Source organism: Brassica napus, chromosome C9 (assembly GCF_020379485.1).
Source record: "Brassica napus cultivar Da-Ae chromosome C9, Da-Ae, whole genome shotgun sequence".
Lineage (NCBI taxonomy): Eukaryota > Viridiplantae > Streptophyta > Magnoliopsida > Brassicales > Brassicaceae > Brassica > Brassica napus.
In genome coordinates, this window is record NC_063452.1 from 31,748,952 (window position 1) to 31,768,803 (window position 19,852).

The 19,852-nt window shown below is 40.8% G+C and overlaps 2 protein-coding genes across 2 annotated transcripts; both read left to right on the plus strand.

The window, feature by feature from the left end:
* Positions 1-285: 285 nt before the first annotated feature.
* On the plus strand, positions 286-850 carry LOC106422115. Its single transcript, XM_048767846.1, has 3 exons — positions 286-477; positions 550-663; positions 755-850. The coding sequence occupies exons 1-3, from the start codon at positions 286-288 to the stop codon at positions 848-850; spliced, it is 402 nt and encodes a 133-aa protein (XP_048623803.1).
* Positions 851-3,318: 2,468 nt separating this feature from the next.
* On the plus strand, positions 3,319-5,425 carry LOC106422136 (RNA-binding protein CP33, chloroplastic). Its single transcript, XM_013862962.3, has 5 exons — positions 3,319-3,751; positions 3,834-3,932; positions 4,168-4,458; positions 4,888-5,041; positions 5,124-5,425. The coding sequence occupies exons 1-4, from the start codon at positions 3,434-3,436 to the stop codon at positions 5,035-5,037; spliced, it is 858 nt and encodes a 285-aa protein (XP_013718416.1). The 5' UTR covers positions 3,319-3,433; the 3' UTR covers positions 5,038-5,041; positions 5,124-5,425.
* The last annotated feature ends 14,427 nt before the right edge of the window (positions 5,426-19,852 follow it).

Here is a 19,852-nt window from a genome sequence, read left to right on the forward strand (position 1 = left end):
TGGTGATAAATGGATTGGCTCATATATTTTATATATTGCTTAAGATCTCTTCTAACTACCGATGTGGGACACTTTCTGTCTAATACGCCCCCTCGAGATGATGGCTCTTCGAGCGTCAATCTCAGAATGTTCGGCAAGGATCGATGAGCCAACTTTGGACTGGATCGATGTGGATCGGGCTCTGATACCATGTTAAGCTAGATGGGCTTCCAACCTAAAACCGATTGGTGATAAATGGATTGGCTCATATATTTTATATATTGCTTAAGATCTCTTCCAACTACCATGGGACACTTTGTGTCTAATAGTCTCTTCTTGGAAGCAAACACTCAAGACTTATCTTGCCAAGCCTTGTTGAGCAGGTGCGATCGATTAAAGCCTTCAACGCAAAAGTTTCTGTCTTTGGTGTCAAAGGCAAATAAATTTGAAACAGAAAAGGAATGCATTATCCAGAATCTCGTTAAAGCCAAGCAAGAGGTAATATAATACACCACCATAACACACTCTCCTGTTCTGAAACTATACCACTTAACCTATAAATTTTAACAGGCAGAACTTGTGAGCATGCAAAACCGAAAGCTGGATAAAGAAAATCGTAAGTTGTTAAGGCAACAAAGCCCTCCTGTTTCTGCTGAGACAAGTCACAAAAGCGCATCTGCAAAGGTAAAAGCCACAAAGTGAAAAGCAGTAGTGGATTATCTATCTTAAACACGGATACTATTTTATCTAACTTAGAGATGCTCTTATGTTACAGTCACACAAGAGAAAGAGTCTGAAGATGATGAGCAGTCCGATTGAGAAGAAGCTTGAGTTCAGCAGCAGTCCAGAAATCAGCAAGAATACTCTATAACTTGTGGGGAATTACTCGCCAGATTCTAGGATCAACAAGAAGTAATGACAATTAATCAAACATGTCTCTGTATTATCAATATGTGTCTTGAAGTAGTAGGAAAGGAAAAAATAACAGGTTTGGATTACATTGTCGCCTCTCTGAAGCTACTTACCAACATGTATTGCTATCAAAAGTTGACTAGAAAATAATGTTACTAACTAATAGAAAACTTCACTAAGAAAAATGTGAAGCCTCCAAAACTTATACTACTAGCTAGGGGTGGGGGATTTAGTTTTCCTTTTTCCGGATTTACATGGAACCATGTGTTATTATTGTTGATGCGATTTGGGTATGAATATGAGCAGGGCCGGCTCAAGGTATATATGGGCCTTTGGGCAATTTTTTTTTTTTACATATACTTATGGGCAACTTAAATTTTTGGGCCCTTATCCTTAATTATTTTTAAAAAAAATTGGACCTCTCTTTAACATTATTTTTGTTAAAAAATACTTGGGCCCCAGCCCCACGCCCCCTTGCCCTATGCTCTAAACCGGTCATGAATATGAGTCAGTGATTGTTGAAGAGCTTTGAGTCAGTGAAAAGAGACAAAATGATATGTTCAAAAAAACAAGCTGAGGTGTTTAAAAAAAATGGAAGTTCGACGTCACAACTGAGAAAATAACAACAACTTTAAAGGAATTATATGAAACTCTTAAACCTAAGAAAATGTTTTAGAAATAAAATAGTATAATCTTTTGGCTGTGAGAAGGGGATAGATCGAATTTTTTCATGCTTTTACAAAGCAAAATCGTGCTAAAAATTGGATTACGGCGAATCAGATAATATGGTGGAGAATGAAAAGGGATTGATAGCCATTGTTACTAATTATTTCAGGCGCTTTTTTGAAACGCTCAATGCAAAGGATATTGATGATGCTTGGCGGATGTAACTATAAGTATCACTAAATTGATTATCCCAGATCTTACAACACTTGTTACTGTATAGGAAGTCAAACTTGCTTTATTTGAGATGCATCCAAAAACAAGCTCAATGATCAGATGGAATGAAAGCTCTTTTTTCTTCAGAAGTTGTGGGATCGAGTAAAAGGCGACTTAGCCCGTATGGCTAATGATTTCCTTTTTGATGGCATTATATGGAAGTATCTATGGAATTTTATAGTCATTCATTGAATGTTACATGAAGAACATAAGTCAAATGACGGAACGGGAAGACCTAGGATGTATAAGATCATAACATAAGCTAAACCACATATTTTGATATTTATATATTCACTCGTGTCATACTTCTACGCGATATATATATAAGATCCATCCGTATAAATATCATCATCTACATCCAGAAAGTCATATGCTTCGGAAGAATCTCGTACAATATGAGAAGGGGTTTTGATTGATAAAAAATTCAGCCGACATACCCTTAGGCACGACTATGCATAACGGTAGACAATTAGCTAGAGCAGTAGCAAAACTGATTGTAAAAGAGAGAAAATCAGCCACATTAAAATTACTTTCTTTAGAGGTCCGTTTGATATCCAAAATTGAATAGTAAGATATGTTATGTATGTATATGGTTATACTTGCAATTATTGTTAATTGCAAGTAGAATAATTTTTTTGCATTAACTTAGTATAAAAAGTTGAGAAAATGACTAGGATAGCACTAAAAAAGTTTTGTCACAAATATAGCTTCTAAGAATAAAAATGACCAAAATAGCACTTAATGTTTTTATCAAAAGAGATAAATATACACTTATATCCCAATAGTAAATTAATTTAGACACTAGGGTTTAGGGTTTAGGGTTTAGAGTTTAGGGTTTAGGGTTTAGGGTTTAGGGTTTAGAGTTTAGGGTTTAGAGTTTAGAGTTGGAGAGTGTGGTTTTGGGGATAAGATTTCAAATTTTGAAAAATAAAAAAAATTTAAATTTTTCAAAAGATAAAATGCTATTTTGGTCATTTTAGTTTTTAAGGGCTATTTTTGTGACATAAACTTAGAAATGTGCTATTTTAGAGATTTGCCCTAAAAAGTTAGCCACTTTCGTATAAATATGTATATTTTCTCAAAAATAAATGTAAGTGTATTTTAAAAAATATAAGACTAAAATAATTCTAATTAAAATTCAAAATTTTATGGAGATTTACATATTCAAAAATATACCTAGATCCATAAATTAACATAAATAGGCAATTATTCAACTTTTTAATTGTTGGGTTTATTTGAAATTAAACGTGATGCAATACTTTAAAATTTAATGTTAAGAACATCATATGTCAAACAAATAAAAAAAACTAAATCATAAATCTTTTATAAATTTTTATTTTGTTTATAATTGGTAAATAAAAATTTTAAATATCAATAAATTCATTTTTCATTTTATAAAAAATATCTTTTATGAAAAGTTATTTTGACCACTGGGCAAGAAAAACTAGTACATGTTAATTGATCATGGCTCTCCAAAGGAAATGGTTTGAATAACAGGTAGTACATTCAAACGACGTCGTTAAAGCTCAAACCCAAAATAAAAGTAAAACCCAGTTGCATCGTACCTTTCTCCCTCTCTTATCCAAAACTGTCTCAAGCTCCAATGGCTCTTCTTCGTCTCCCTCCCATTTCCCTCCAATATCTAGGTCACAAATCTGAACAAAAAACCCCTAATCCCGGAGTTTCGCTCACCAATTTCTCTCTCACATGGTCTACTCCTTCACTATCTCGTCTCCATCTAGCGAAACCCAGAAATCTTACCTCTTACTCCTTCGCTACTACCCAGGAGCCAATCCTCGAGCCTTCTTCTTCGGAAGAGATTTCCAAAACCAGATTGATTGCTCAAAACGTTCCTTGGACCTCTACACCCGAAGACATAAGGTCGCTGTTCGAGAAATCCGGCAGTGTCGTCGACGTTGAGGTCTCTCTTTCTCAATTCCTTCTTCTTTTCCAAACCTTGAAATCATTATTATTATTATTCTTTTTCCTTTTGGATTGTGTAGATGTCTATGCACAAGAAGGAAAGGAATCGAGGTTTGGTTTTCATTGAAATGGCTTCTCCTGAAGAAGCTGCATCAGCTCTTCAAGCTCTCGAATCCTATGTAAGTAACAACAATTAGCATTCTCTTCGGACATGTTCTTCTAATTTGGCTGTGTTTCTCTATTAGGCTCTTCAAAAGGTTGTCTTTGTTGTTGCTTCTTGGTCCATTTCTATTTCTTTGTTCTTTTTTCGTTTTCCCTTGAATCTTATGAACATTGCATCATCTTCCTCAATCTCTAAAACTGAGACAGAATCATTGATATAGTTCTCTAATTTGGTTGTGTTGTTTTTTATAGGAATATGAGGGTCGTCGTTTGAAGGTAGCCTATGCAAAGGCCAAAAAGAAGAAAACTTATGCTCCTCGTGAGAAGCCTACGCCGGTGCCTACGTTCAATTTGTTTGTTGCAAACTTGGCATTTGAAGCTAGGGCCAAGCATCTTAAGGAGTTCTTTGATGCTGACACTGGCAACGTTGTGTCCACTGAAGTTATATTCCATGAAAATCCAAGGAGGTCTAGTGGTTACGGGTTTGTCTCTTTCAAAACCAAGAAAATGGCCGATGCAGCGCTCCTTGAGTTCCAAGGAAAGGTAATTCCAATCTACTACTCTACACGATAATCATTTAATTATTCTAAGATATAGTGTGTTTCTGATCACATTTGAGCTACTCCAAATCATAATGCATCCATTTGCTTTTAAACCATTATAATAAGCTTATCAGTTTGGCGATACCAAAGTCCAAGAAAGTATTGGTTTTGTTTCTTTTACCAGTTGAGCTTAGGGACAATCAATGGTCCGAAGCCCCCGATATTTCTAGGCTTTAGACACTTTATGCATCACTGAGACAAATATAAAGGATGTGAGCCGTTATGTGGGCAGACACTTTAAAAGAATATGGCCATAATCCCAACATTGTAGAACTGAAAAGTTAATGGCTTGTTTCTAATCGTAATTATATAATGAGTTGATTGGCTTATTTAGAATGGAACTGAATGTGGGATATATTAACATATGCAGGATTTCATGGGAAGACCAATCCGATTAGCTCGTAGCAAACAGTTTGTGAAGTTGCATGCAAAAGAAGGGTTGCAGCCACCTGATGAAGAGGAACCATCTGAGTCTGAGATAATGACTGAAGAGGACGAAACTCCAGCTCCAGAAAACTGAGAAGGTGAAAAAAGCGTTGTTGGTATCATCAACTCTAAGCTCTGAATTGATCAGATCAGCATTATATAAATTTGTCTGTGTTGCAGGATTAGTGGTGGTTGGGTATCGGAATTGAAGAGAAAGCTTTCAACTTTTGACAAACAAGAGGAGCGGATACATTACAAGTACCAACCTTGAGTGAGTGGTGGAGAAGTAAGAAGTACAAGAACGATCTAGTTAGAACTGAAAACTACTAGCGACTGTCAAGAAAAAAAACCCATGTGGCTCTGAGAACTTGCTTTGCTAAGTTAACACAATTTTCTTCTTATTTGTCTTTTGGTTTTGATTGCATTTGTTACTATATTGAATGTATTTATTTGGTTCCCAAAGAGAGTCACTTATATTGTCAGTCTGTTGGGTAAGTGCAAACAAATATAGGACGTTTATGAACCGAATAACCACATTACTACTTCTGGTGCTAAAAATGTAGCTTTTACATAACTTCAAACATAAAAGAACCAATTTGTAGCATTCCCTTTTGAGGTATATGATGAAATAATTAATAGTATTGATTAAATAGGGCTAGATAAAAAAACCTGAATCTGAAGACCCAAACCGAATGATTAATTCAAGAAACCACTTTTGAGGTAGATTAGCTAGGGCTGGATATAAAACCCGACTCTGAAGAACGTAACCAAATTTGATCCAAAAAGTAGTACCGACCCCGAAAAGAAATTGGTTAAATATCTGAAAAGGTTCAAAATTTTGGGTATCTAGAGAACTGGAACTGAACCCGACCCGATCTGAAGTATTTCGGGTACCCGAATATATCTGAAATAGATTTAAATACCTAAATATATTTATTATTTTCAGATTTAATATTATATTAAATATTCAAAATATATAATATATTTTAACGTTCACCAAAATACTTGAAAATATATACAAATAATCAAAAGTAAATGTCTAAAATAGCTAAACAATATTCAAAACACCAAAAATACTTAAAAATATCTATTGATTCTCTATCAAAATATTCAAATCAATCCAATTTATATGTTAAGTTTAGGTATTTTGACATACGCCATAAATTATTAAAATTTATATGTAATATATTATATTGTTTTTGGATTTTGAAAAATTTAAAGTACCTAATGATTTAAATTTTTTAAAATAATTTAAATGGGGTAAAAACGCTCTCTTTCTATGGCGACGGCGATGGCGATCGTAATCTAGGGTATCTATGCAGTTTCAAGGATGGGATCCGGGTGGTTCGGGCTTGATTCGGCGATGGGAGAATCGTATTCAAGTGAACAAGATCAAGGAGATCTGTACGCGACGATGGTTTTGCGGAAATAAGGAAGCAATCGACTTGCTATGGGTTTATTGGATGAGAGAAATCTCGGGGAGAGATCCGATCTGGATATTATCAAGATTAATGGAATGGAAACGTGAAACGTCAATCAGTGAATCAATTTGAAGATCTGAGAGGTATGCCATTCGTTAATTTCAAAACGAGATTCCTCTTGATCGTATCAAAGGATTGGGATTTGATACGATTCGTTCTACCCGACGAAGGAACAATATGGTTACTGGTGTGGATTTATCATGGAGTTTTGGAAAGTATAGATAGGATTATGGATTCTCTTTGGTTGATTGAGTCCCGATGGTTGATTTTCTGGATTAATCACACAAGATTTGGAATAAATGATATGGGATATTGGGGTGATGCGATGGAATATGGAGTTAACTATAAAAGGAGAACTGTGGGTCATATGTTTATCACTACAATCTCATCTCTTTTATTCCAAAATACTAAGCATTTGGTCTTGCTTCTTTGGGTTCTTGTAAAAATGACTCAGGGTCAGCTTTTGGGGAAGACTGGTGAGGGCAACCGTAAGCGATTTAAAATCTCGGTACCTCACTTCGACAATTCGGAGTTGATCTAGAGCTACTCCAGGTGTCTAATTGGGCGCTGTATGAATCCGGATGCACAAGAACTCAAGTCTCTGCTTGTGATGCTACCGAAGATTTGGAATGTGGAGGAATCTGTTGTTGGAGTGTACTTGGGACAAGGCAAGTTTCAGTTTCACTTTGATAAAGAAGAGGATATTGTGGCCGTGTTGGAGAAGCAACCATTCCATTTTGATTATTGGATGATCTCACTAGCTCGATGGCAACCACGGATGACAAGAAGCTATCCCTCGGAAATTCCATTCTGGATCCAGGTCGTGGGGGTCCCAACTGAGTTCTGGTCTTCGTCCACCTTCCAAAGTATTGGTGATGCCATAGGAGAGACGACGGATGTGGATCTTGACTCCGGTAAGATTCGTGTGGTGATAGACGGGCTCAAGGAGTTATGTTTTGATACGACGGTGGACTTTAAGGGGGGTGAGTTTTATGAGGAAGAGGAGGCTTTGGTCACCCTAAAATACGACAAGTTGTTTGGTTTCTGTGAGATGTGATTCAGCCTGTGTCATCATCTGGACTATTGTCCTCTGAATCCAAACAAGCCAGAGAAGAAATCAATCATTAGGGAGGAAACTGCGAGTAGGAAAGAGGACCGGGCGAGGAGTTATAAATGTGTGGTGATTAATGGGGAGCTGGGGCTGCATGAGAATGATAGAGTGCAACGAGGTTATCATGGTAAAGGAAAAGGAAAGATGTTTGAGGAGAATGATATAAAATGGGTCCGGGTCCCTGATAGAGGGAGCAAGAGATCGTCCCCTCACTGTATCACTAACAGAGGGGAAGAAGGAAACTCAAGGCATAGAAGTTCTAGATCGGAAGGATCCAGGAGTAACTCTCACGAGGATAGAGGTCGACACTACACAAGAAGAGAGAGGAGCCCTTTACGCTCTGTTCGTGAGGATGTTTTTGAAAAAGGGGAGATCAAGAGTAACTTGAAGAGCACGCAGTATACTGCTCGAGAGGAGGAGGAGAAGATGATAAAGGTAGCTTCACCAGCAAAAGAGGGACAATTGGCTCCTGTGAATGCTTCCGACGCTGTGATCTCACTCAAATTACCCTAAGGAGTGAATTACTCTCTCAAATAAGACGTTCAGTTGTAGTACTTAGGGATAAAATCCACAAAGAGTTAGGGAACCTAATAGATCTAATCATGGTGATTAAGCTAGGTTGGTTATGATTAAAATGTAAATAAGCAGGTTGTGAGTAAGGTAGTTGCTCGGTTGATTGATTGGGTTTAAGACAATTAATTAAAGTAGCTAGACTTAGGGTTTCTATTCAAGTAATCAAGATTATAATCCTATAGGTGCTTATTAGTTGTATGCATGATATTATAGAGCTCAAGCTCTTAAACCACAAACCGATCGGCATTTGCTTTCTAGGTTTGTCTATTGACACGACTTTAAGGTTGATCGATGATTCTAGAGGAATATCGATCGATACAAGTGTCTCGCTGTCGATCGATTATTCTATAGGAATTTCGATTGACGATCATTAAGTCAAGCTTTACGCACGGGATGAATTATGCTCACTAGGCTTTCTAAATCAGCTTTCGCCTTACTCTAGTAGTTCTAGCTCAGTTAGGACGGATTCATGGTGAGATGCAAGTTATCACTTGTATCTACAACTCCTAGGGCAAGTTCTAGGTAGCTAATATAGAAACATGCATTAATGATAATCCTAATGATGAATATCACAATTTAGCAATCTATAGTTAGGGTTAATCCCTCATAACCTATTTGAACCCTAAACCTAACAATAGAACTACTCACACATGGGTAAGCAATTCATAACAACAAGGAATAGATAATAAAACTGCATGAGATTAAAGTAAGAATCAATGGAGTTCCAATAACAAATCTCTCTGGATCTTGTCTCCAACTCTCCTAGAATCCTAGAAAAACCTTAAAACCTTTTGCTGTGAAAACAAGGGAACAAGAAAGCACACTTTGCCTCCAACATGTTGGCAAACTATAAGTATTAGGTGAAAACTCGTCAGGGGTAATCTTGCAATTTGGTGAAGTCTTGGGCTTTAAGTCGACTTGGACCAAACGGGCTTCTGCGCATGTTGGGGTCGAAAACGGTTGCGACGAAGTTAACGTCCAAATCTCCGAAAAGAAAACGTAGAAACTTTCTTCGACAAATACTTTTTCGAAATAGATTCTTCTTTACGAAAAGCTTTGCGGAGGAAACGCGAGTCATCCGACAAGAGCTCGAAAAGGATCGTTACGCAGCGACCGAACACGTGCTCCGCTCGGTCTGCTGACGCAAGCGCTTCGGGTGTCGAAACTTAACATGAGTCCGAAGCCAACACTACAACTCAACCGGAACATCCGGAATAGAACACTGACCCAGCCACGATCATCGCGATCAAGTCGGTCAGCACGGCAACAACCGCCGAGTGAAAACGCTCGCGGCACAAAACAGAACTACGAGATGGCTTGATCCTCGAAAGGGGTACGTAGGCAGCTCGTCGAAAGACGAGTTTGGCTATCTCCCTCTCTAAAAGGGGGGGGGAGTGGGTGTGTATACTCGTATACTCTCACATAGGAAAAGATACGTTATCGTAATCGAATTCTATAGAGATTTCGAAACTTTTTACGACCAATATGCGTCGGTCCTTTTTGAGACACTTGCAAAAATCTCACTTCAGCACCGAAAATATACGTATAGTCTTCGAACTAACTGCGAGACGTCGCCAAGTTAAAAATCGAGATGATACGAACAAATTGTCCGAACGCGACCACTACAAATCTTACACTCCGTTCGTCGATTGGCCCCGACGAATACATCAGCCGTCTTATAAAAACACAATTAGATCACTCTTTTGATCTTCGAACGTCCAACACAAGGACGAAAGCGCGCTACAAAAAAAAATCTGAAATTTTGGTCTAGCACTTCCAGTTGGCTTAAAAATTTTCTCTGGAAAGATGCTCGATTCGTACCATACAAGTTGTATAAGCCGAGAACCTATCGCGGACTTTAAATCGATACGAATCAGGTAGAAATTGCAACAGGAAAACCGATAGCCGGCTAGTCACCGAACAAACCTTAAAACTGAGAGTAAACTTAGGTCTTGCCCTAAACCCATCGCATTGGTCTCAGACATCTCAAAGACATGATATCTAAACGATACGAGATCCTAAAATATGTCTCTCCGTTCGTATCTCAACGTTCCCGAAAGGTCGTAAATAATTTTTACGAAAACTCACGTCTCGAACGAACCAACAGATTGAACGCCTCAACGAAGTTAAATATGAGACGACAACTCATGTTTACTTCAAACCCACTCGAAACAAAGTAACTCAAACAAACATCCATTATATAAACCGCGTAGCGGTAGGGGTTCAAAGCCACCAACGGCCAGTCCCGATAAAAACGGCCAAAACAGGCCCATACAAAGTTCGAAGGCCACACTCGGCCAGACATATATGAACAAAGGCCACACTCGGCCGCTAAATACTAGATAAAGGGAAAAACTCCTTCCCGTCAAAACGCTCACAGATCAAAGTTAAAATTCCCAGACAAGGAAGCTCCGAATGCATCCGTGGGAAAGTTCACTTCCTCATCGTCACCAGCAAAATCAGTCGCGGTTTCTACGGTATCAGGAGAAACCGGGATGGGATCCCATAATCCCTGAATCTTCCCATCGATCGGAGGAATGATCGCCTCAGCGTGAGCATGATCCTTCATGCCACCCTTCATTAACTCCATCTTCCTCTCGAAAACGTAGTCATCCGCCTGCGTCTTCCAAAGGCTCCCGACGGAGCCGCGACACTCACGGAAGTCGCCCAGCGAGTTGAAAGCGCCCTTAAGATTCCCGTACTCAACCTGGAATTGAGAAGCGCGAGTCTTCATCACCTCGACAATTTCCCTCTTGCCCTTCCGTTCCGCCCTACGAACAGCCCTGGCATGATCACGAGCGAGTTGAGCGTCTCGCGCCAACATCTCGTCTCGCATGCGAGCAAGATCCTTTTCCGCCTTCTCCGCTTTAAAGCGATAGATCATGGCCTCTCTATGGCTCGCCTCAATGACCGATCCAATCAAGTTCAGACCCTATAAAACCGATTGACACGTTATAAGCAAAAAATAATAATAACGATCGTCAAAATTCTCAAAGTTCATACCCCGTTAATGATACGAGATCCTTCCGCGATGACTTTCGGCCTCCCCGACTCGCTCGTGGCCGGAGGAGCATCAAAGCCCGACGGAAGACCAGCAAAGAAATCATCAAAGTCCGGAATAGGGACCTCGCTCGTACCGCTTCCATCGCCGAAAGCAAGGTTCGGATCCCATCCTGGAAGCATGCAATCGTCCACCGAAAACTCCAGGTCACCGAGATCAATATCTTTCCCCTTCAAAGAGTTCAGCCCCGTCACAATCGTGGGAGCGGCGTTGGGACCTTGGTCTTCAGGTTCGGAATCACTTCTTGTTTCTCCGCCCAAAGCAGGACTAGGATGCACAAACCTCAGCGCCTTTCGAACTCTCTTCGGCGTAAAGGAAGTCCAGAAAAAAGGACCATTCCTGAGCAGATCCCTCATCGCAATAATGTCCTCAGGAAACGGAGCAAGAGGGTTGATAAAGGGACGATCGTTCGGCAACCTCCGAAACAGTGGGATACAACTCTCCTCAACGGACGAAGAAGAAAAGCTTCTTCCACGAGTTTAAGTTAGAAGTAAACCCCTTTACCACTGACATGAAGTTTCGAGGAACCAGCCTGTACGTGTCCGTATCCCTGATGATCTGTAATCGAAGAAGCGCTTCGAAGTGATCGACGGTGAGAGAGAGACCATGCTCGTAGCTCAGGACCAGGATTCCTATGAGGTGCTGGATGCCAAGAGGATTCAGTTGGCTTATCGCCACCCCAAAACGACCCAACACACGGACGATAATCTCGGGGATCGGGAACCACAAACGGCAGTGCACTACGAATGCCTCGTAACAAGTAAAGAAGCCCTCCGGGGGACTACTAGCGCATTCTCCTTGACGAGGAACCCTGAATTCCACCGCGTCCGAAATATGGTAAAACGATCGAATGACCTCGAGGAATTCACTAGTACTCCTACTTGGTGCACCTGCCTCCACCGAGCGATGGTTCATGACCGGGAACGATTTTTCTTTGGGAGGCGTGATCGAACCGTAACACGCCAGCCACCATGCCTCGTTCTCGGCTGGGTCTACCGAATGAGGAACAAATTCCATCTTCGGCAGTCAAAGCTCTTCAGAAACGTTCGTGGGCAAGGACCCCTTCTTCGAACTCCTCTTTTTACTCGACATCTCGTGTTTTTCTTTTTGATCAAGGAGGAAATGATAGAGAGAAAGAAAAAGAAGAAAGAACTTTTCAAGAAAACCTCTCTATGAGAATGAGTAAGTGTAAAGATTGTGAAGAAATTATCTCCCTTCTTATAGGCATGAGAAATTACTATTTACTTGTAGATTTTTGGACACGAACTTCGTCCAAATACACCAATCTCGTCCGAACTCGCCATACCGCGCATTGGGATCTCACTAGAAATCCACGCTCCCAACGAGCTGGGGGCTAACTGTTGGGGTCGAAAACGGTTGCGACGAAGTTAACGTCCAAATCTCCGAAAAGAAAACGTAGAAACCTTCTTCGACAAATACTTTTTCGAAATAGATTCTTCTTTACGAAAAGCTTTGCGGAGGAAACGCGAGTCATCCGACAAGAGCTCGAAAAGGATCGTTACGCAGTGACCGAACACGTACTCCGCTCGGTCGCTACGTAGCGACCAAGTTCGAGCCAAGGCTCGGTCACTACGTAGCGACCAAACGTCCATTCCGTTAGGTCGCTACGTAGCGACCGAGCTTGAGCCGTAGCGACCGAGCTCGAGCCGTAGCGTAGCGACCGAGATCGAACCGAAGTTCGGTCGCTACGTAGCGACCGAGCTCTTCCGAAACGTCGATACGACATTAGTCCATGCGTTCTTGTCTACCCTTCGATGCTATCTCCCGAAGACCGTAGCGAACCCATTTCACGATTCCCCGCCATTCTAAGTTATCGATCAAACTTTACCGTTTAAACTGCGGAAAGTTCGTTCTTTATCGAAAGAAGCCGTAATAAACGCTTCGAGTCGGAAGACGGCCCAAAGGGACCTAAGACATGACTCGAGGCCCAACTTACGATTTCTTAATCAACAGCCCGTAAGCCGCATGACGGTTTACGCTTGGTTCGCAAGGAACGATAAATGTCAAGTTTCCACGGATAAATACGGAATTTTGAAGATAATTACGAAAATCGAAAAAATGGAATATCTCCATTTTTATGCTATGGTGGCTTAAGGGCAGAAGGGGAAAAGCGTAAACCGACCTTGGAGCCAGTATATAAGGAGTCCTAGGCGAGAGGCATGGAGGAGGACTTTTCACAGCAAACTTAGCACTTAGAGTGATTTTAGGCAATTTTCCGTTTTTGTTATTCGAGCTGCGACTCAATTAGGTTTTTGTCGTCTTAGGGTTTTAGAACTAGGAATCTCGCCGACAGCTCTCGTAGCCCAGGCACTTACCTTGTTGTAAACGTTCAAACGCAGATTCGGAATAAGAACTATCTTGCTCTCTTTTTCGATTTCTTATTTTATTACTGTTCTCGTTTCGTGTTCTGATTGCTTGGCATGTGGAATTAGCAGATATCCGGGACCTTTGGGAAATTTGGGTTCTCCTACTTTCCTAATTTAAACGGAAATCGACAGTGCGAATTTCGGTTCCCACAGCGCACTCGCTGTCGATCGATGTCATGATGTGAACATCGATCAATTATTTCTCTACAATGCCGAACGATAGTCGTGCTCGATGGTCAGCTCAGATGTCTTCTCCTTTTATCTCCAAAATACTCCAAAATCATCACTTTACTTCAAATCACTCCTAAACTTGTAAATATACTAAATAGACTCTAGAGTATAATAAATAGTAGTTAAAAAACTTATAAACCATGGGCAAAAGTGGGTCAAATCCATGGCCTATCACGCTGAGGTAATTAACAAACCTCTGGTGTTGATATAGACAAGTCTTATGTATTGGTTTAGGTTCAATTAGATAGCTTAGATTAGATCTGGTTTAGATTGGTTAAGCTTGTAATTGAATTGAACCGGATCTCTCTCTCTAGCTAGGATAAACGCGTGTGGCATGTACACGTGTTATGGTTAAGCTAACTCTAGTTATAAGAGTCAGTTAGCTTTAGTTAAGGGTTAATGAGCTGAGCTGATTAGGTTGTTAGATCAGTGTTACCAGCGAGTTAACGAGAGAGAGAATCCAAGATTGTAGAGACGGTGACTCGAGTTATGAGATCATTCGTTGAAGCTAGTTGATTGCTGGTTCAATCCCAGCTCCGGTGAGATATAGCAGCCACACCTAGTTAATGGTGTTGGTGCGGTGAACACCGGGTGAACAGATCGCTTGTGTGCTCCGTAGAGTAGAAGATCGAGTCTGATAAAGCTTAGTGATTGCGTCGTTCTTCACAAATTGGTATCAGAGCCAGGTTTCCAAGTTCAAGTCGAAGTCTACGGAGATCAAGATCGGCAGCTCTGATTGCTTAAACCGGAGAACGAGATCTACAAGCGGTGGATCTTGTGATGGCGACTCACAAGATGAAGAAACAGATACAGATTACGATGTTCGACGGCACTGGCGACTTCGGGATCTGGAAGAAGAGGATGCTGGCAAATCTTAGCGTCCAAGGATTGAAAGACGTTCTGACTCCTCCGTCACAAGCTTTAGTGACTGCGAAGACAGACGATGATGATGATGAATCCAAGAAGAAGCATGAACTTGATGAAACATCAAGATCCGAAAGAGACGAGAAGGCGATGAACATAATCTTCATGAGTGTTGGAGATCATGTTCTCAGGAAGCTTGTCAAGGTCAAGACTGCTTCAGAGGCATGGGAGCTGTTCGATAAATTGTACATGGCCAAGACGCTACCTAATCGAGTGCACGCTCAACTCAAGGTGTACTCATTCTGGATGCAAGACTCGAGGACCATTGACCAGAATGTTGATGACTTCCTCAAACTCATTGCGGATCTCAACAATCTCAACATAGAGGTTCCAGAGGAAGTACAAGCCATACTCCTTCTCAATGCATTGCCAAGCAGATATGACTCCCTTAAGGAAACTCTAAAGTATAGCAGAGAGGCTATTAGAGTGGATGAGGTTGCTAGCGCAGCCAAATCTAAGGAGATGGAGTACAAAGATACCTCTACTGCGAAGCCAAGTGGGGAAGGTAACTATGTGAGGGGTAGATCGGATAGTAGAACTCGAAGCTACTCCTCAGGCAAGAGCAACAGCAGGTCAAGATCGAAGAGCAAGGATGGAAAGCGTCTGTGTTGGATCTGCGGTAAAGAGGATCACTTCAAGAAACAATGCTACAAATGGCTTGACAATAATAAGGATCAAAAATCTGTTCAAGACAGGGGAGAAGCATCACTGGCTAAAGATGATGCGAAAGATCTCGTTGGCCTACTGGTAGCTGAAGCAAACTCAGTGGCTGCAGACAGAGATGAGTGGGTGTTAGATACCGGGTGCTCTTTTCACATGACCCCCAGGAGAGACGTGTTCATTGATCTTCAGGAGTCATCATGTGGGAGAGTTAGGATGGCTAATAACATAGTGTCTGAAGTCAAAGGCATAGGATCAGTTAGATTCCAGAATCAAGACGGTACCACATTCTTGCTCAGCGAGGTTCGATACATGCCTAAGATCTCAAGAAATCTGATCTCAATGGGAACACTCGAAGAGAAAGGATGCGAGTTCAAAGCGGCAAATGGTGTTCTCAGAGTTATTAAAGGATGCACAGTCTTCATGAAAGGCATGAGAAGACAGTCTCTGTACATTCTACAGGCAAAGGCTAAGTCTACACGCACGTATGAATGAGAAACAAGTACAGCTACAGTCACAGACAAGACGTTGAGTGACACGTAATTATGGCATAGTAGACTCGGTCACGTGGGGCAAAAAGGAATGGAAGTCCTAAAGAAGAACGGTTACTTCGGGAAAATTGTAGTTGAAGATTTGAAGTTTTGTGAAGCATGTGTAATTGGAAAGACTCACAAAGTCAGCTTCAGTCAGGCGAAGCACGTTACCAAGGAGAAGCTGGACTACATGCATTCAGACCTGTGGAGCTCATCTAATGTGCCACATAGCCTCAACAGAAGCCAGTATTTCATCTCCTTTACAGACGATCGCACAAGGAAGGTGTGGCTCTACTTCCTGAAGTTCAAAGATGAAGCATTTCAGAGCTTCGTGACATGGAAGAAGATGGTAGAGACTCAAAGTGAAAGGAAAGTCAAGAAGTTGAGAACTGATAACGGCTTAGAGTTCTGCAATCATCAGTTCGATGGATTCTGTCGAGAAAATGGGATAGTAAGGCACAAGACGTGCACTTACACGCCGCAGCAAAACGGCGTGGCTGAGAGACTCAATAGGACCATCATGAACAAAGTAAGAAGCATGTTGAGTGAGAGTGGTCTCGAACTAAAGTTTTGGGCAGAAGCTGCAGCAACAGTCGTGTATTTGATAAACAGGTCACCATCTTCAGCGTTAGAGTTCAAGATACCTGAAGAAATGTGGACATCATCTACTCTCGATCTCAGTAATCTCAAGAGGTTTGGATGTTTAGCATATATTTATTCTACTGAAGGAAAGTTGCTACCTCGAGCCAAGAAAGGAGTGTTCACGGGTTATCCAGATGTCGTTAAAGGTTACAAGGTTTGGCTGCTGGAGGAACTGAAGGTTGTGATCAGTCGCAATGTAGTCTTCAGAGAAGAACAAGTCTACAAGGAGATTGACAATGTGAAAGACAAAGAGAAAGTAGAGGTAGAATCGTCTAGAAGCAGTTCAGTAGTTGTTGATCTGAAATTACTTAAGGAAAAAGATCAAGAAGAGATGTCTACTGAAGAAACGTCACAGTCTGAATTCGAAGAAGTAGCAGCAGACGGGAGTGATGATCTCGGTGATTACCAGCTGGCCAGAGACACAGACACGACAACCGCCAAGGCTTATGGATTATGAGTGTGACATCACAGATGGAGAAGATCAGTTTGCGGGTTTCATTTGCTTAATATCTGAAGATACTCAGACAGAACCAAGCTCATATGAAGAAGCAATGTCTGATCCAGATAGTGATAAATGGACAGAAGCAGCACAAGATGAGATGACTTTGTTGGAAGCAAATGATACATGGGATCTCATTGAAAGACCGAAAGATCAGAAGGCAATTGGGTGCAGGTGGTTGTTCAAGAGAAAGGCGGGAATTGCAGGAGTAGAGCCTCCAAGACATAAGGCACGCTTGGTATCTAAGGGATACTCCCAAAAGGAAGGGATAGATTATCAGGAAATCTTTGCTCTTGTGGCTAAGCACGTGTCAATATGGTTTGTGCTATCAGCAGTGGCTCATTTTGACATGGAGTTACAGCAAATGGATGTTAAGACGGCATTCCTGAATGGGAACTTAGAGGAGTTTATAGTCATGGAACAGCCACAAGGATTCGTGGATAAGAGGTACCCAAATAGAGTTTGTAGACTCAAGAGGTCACTGTATGGGTTGAAACAGACTCCTCGACAATGGAACAAGAGGTTCGATGACTTTGTGGGAGCAAAAGGTTATGTGAGAAGTGAGTATGACTCTTGTGTCTATTTTAAAAGGAATGACCGAGAAGAGTTTGTGTACATGCTTCTTTATGTAGACGACATCCTCATAGCATCAGTCAACAAGTCTGAAGTTCAGAAGCTGAAGTTAGTGTTGAGTTCTGAATTCGATATGAAGAATTTAGGTGATGCTAAGAAGATCTTAGGAATGGAGATAACAAGAGACCGAGACAAGAGAGAGTTATGTGTATCGCAAGAAGGATGCTTATGGAAAGTCTTGGGGAAGTTTGATATGGATCAGTGTAAAGAGGTGGCTACTCCTCTAGGTGCTCATTTCCATCTAAAAGCGGCCACTGATAAAGAGTTGCAGGCTCAAGAGGAGTACATGAAGAAGGTTCCGTATCAGAATGTTGTGGGCAGCGTTATGTATTCTATGGTAGGGACTCGTCCTGATCTAGCTCATGTAGTTGGGATGATCAGTAGATTTATGTCCAAACCAATCAAGGAGCACTGGCAAGCAGTGAAGTGGGTTCTGAGATATATAAAGGGGTCAGTGGACTCAAAGTTGAGTTTTAAAGGTAAAGGAGAGTTTGCTGTAAGAGGATATTGCGACTCAGACTACGGTGGAGATTTGGATAATGCTAAGTCAACCACATGCATGGTGTTCACAGCAGAAGGTAATCCGGTTAGCTGGAGATCATCGTTGCAGAAAGTGGTGGAACTCTCGACTACAGAAGCAGAGTATATAGCCTTATCCGAAGCAGTTAAGGAGGGAGTTTGGTTAAAAAGACTTGCAGAGGAGTTGGGTTTTCCTCAAGATTCAGTGGAGATATATTGTGACAGTCAAAGCGCAATTGCATTGTCGAAGAATGCTGTGTACCACGAGCGAACGAAACACATGGCAACGAAGTATCATTTCATTAGGGATTTGATCAGAGTTGGAGAAGTTCAAGTGATGAAGATCGCTATAGCAAACAACCCAGCAGATATATTTACTAAGGTTCTAGCCATGTTCAAGATGAAGGAAGCATTGAAGATGCTTCGGGTTACTAAAGACTAAAGATGAAAGAATTATTCTAAGTCCGGTGAAGGGCTTAGGGAGGAGTTCGGTGAAGAACTCAAGTAGAGTCTGGTTGAAGATTCTGATAAAGAAGAGGGAGGAGCGTGTCTCAAGTAAGTGACAAGAACTTGTCTAAGAAGGAGATTTGTTGATATAGACAAGTCTTATGTATTGGTTTAGGTTCAATTAGATAGCTTAGATTAGATCTGGTTTAGATTCACTACAAGAAAACACATGCTTAACGACGAAATTTAACGAGGAAAAACAATCCTCGTAAATTTGCGTCGAGTTTACGAGGAATTTACGTGAAAAACTAAAGTCATCGTTATTTCCTCGCAACGTAACGACAAAACTGTTTCGTCGTAAAGTGGATGTAACTTTACGAGTATTTTACGAGGAAAAACTATTTCCTCGTAAATACGACGTAAACTTAGCGTGGTATTTACGAGGAAATAGTTTACGTGTATTTAGCGAGGAAATTTTTGAATCCACCAACTTTATAGGTGTTACACGTTTTTTTTGCCCACCTAATTAATTTTCGTCGTAAATTCATAGGAAAATTACAACTACCAGATTCGAATTTTCCTATAAATATGGATGTTTGAACATCATTTTAAACACACCAACAACAAAAAACGTGAAAGAAAAAAAATGGCTGGCTCCGGGACTATTTACGAGTTGCGGAAGTGGATGTATATGCATAGAGATGCTAACGGGAGAGTGACGAAAGAATACCTTGCGGGTCTGGAGACATTTATGCATCAAGCAGATTCAACACCGCTCGCCCAAGAAAGTGGTAAGATGTTCTGTCCTTGTCGGAAATGCAACAATTCGAAACTGGCAAACCGTGAAAATGTTTGGAAGCATTTAATAAATAGAGGTTTCACGGCAAATTACTATATCTGGTTTCAACATGGAGAAGGTTTTAATTATGATCAGAATGAAGCTAGTAGTAGTAATAGCAATTTTCAGGAAAAAGAACCGGTTGATCATCATTTGCATAATGAACATAGTTACCATCAGGAGGAGATGGTAGATTATGATAGGGTTCATGATATGGTAGCTGATGCATTCGTAGCTCATGATGAAGATGAAGAACCTAATATAGATGCAAAAAAGTTTTACGAAATGTTAAACGCGGCGAATCAACCACTTTACAGTGGTTGTAGAGAAGGTCTCTCTAAATTGTCGTTAGCTGCTAGAATGATGAATA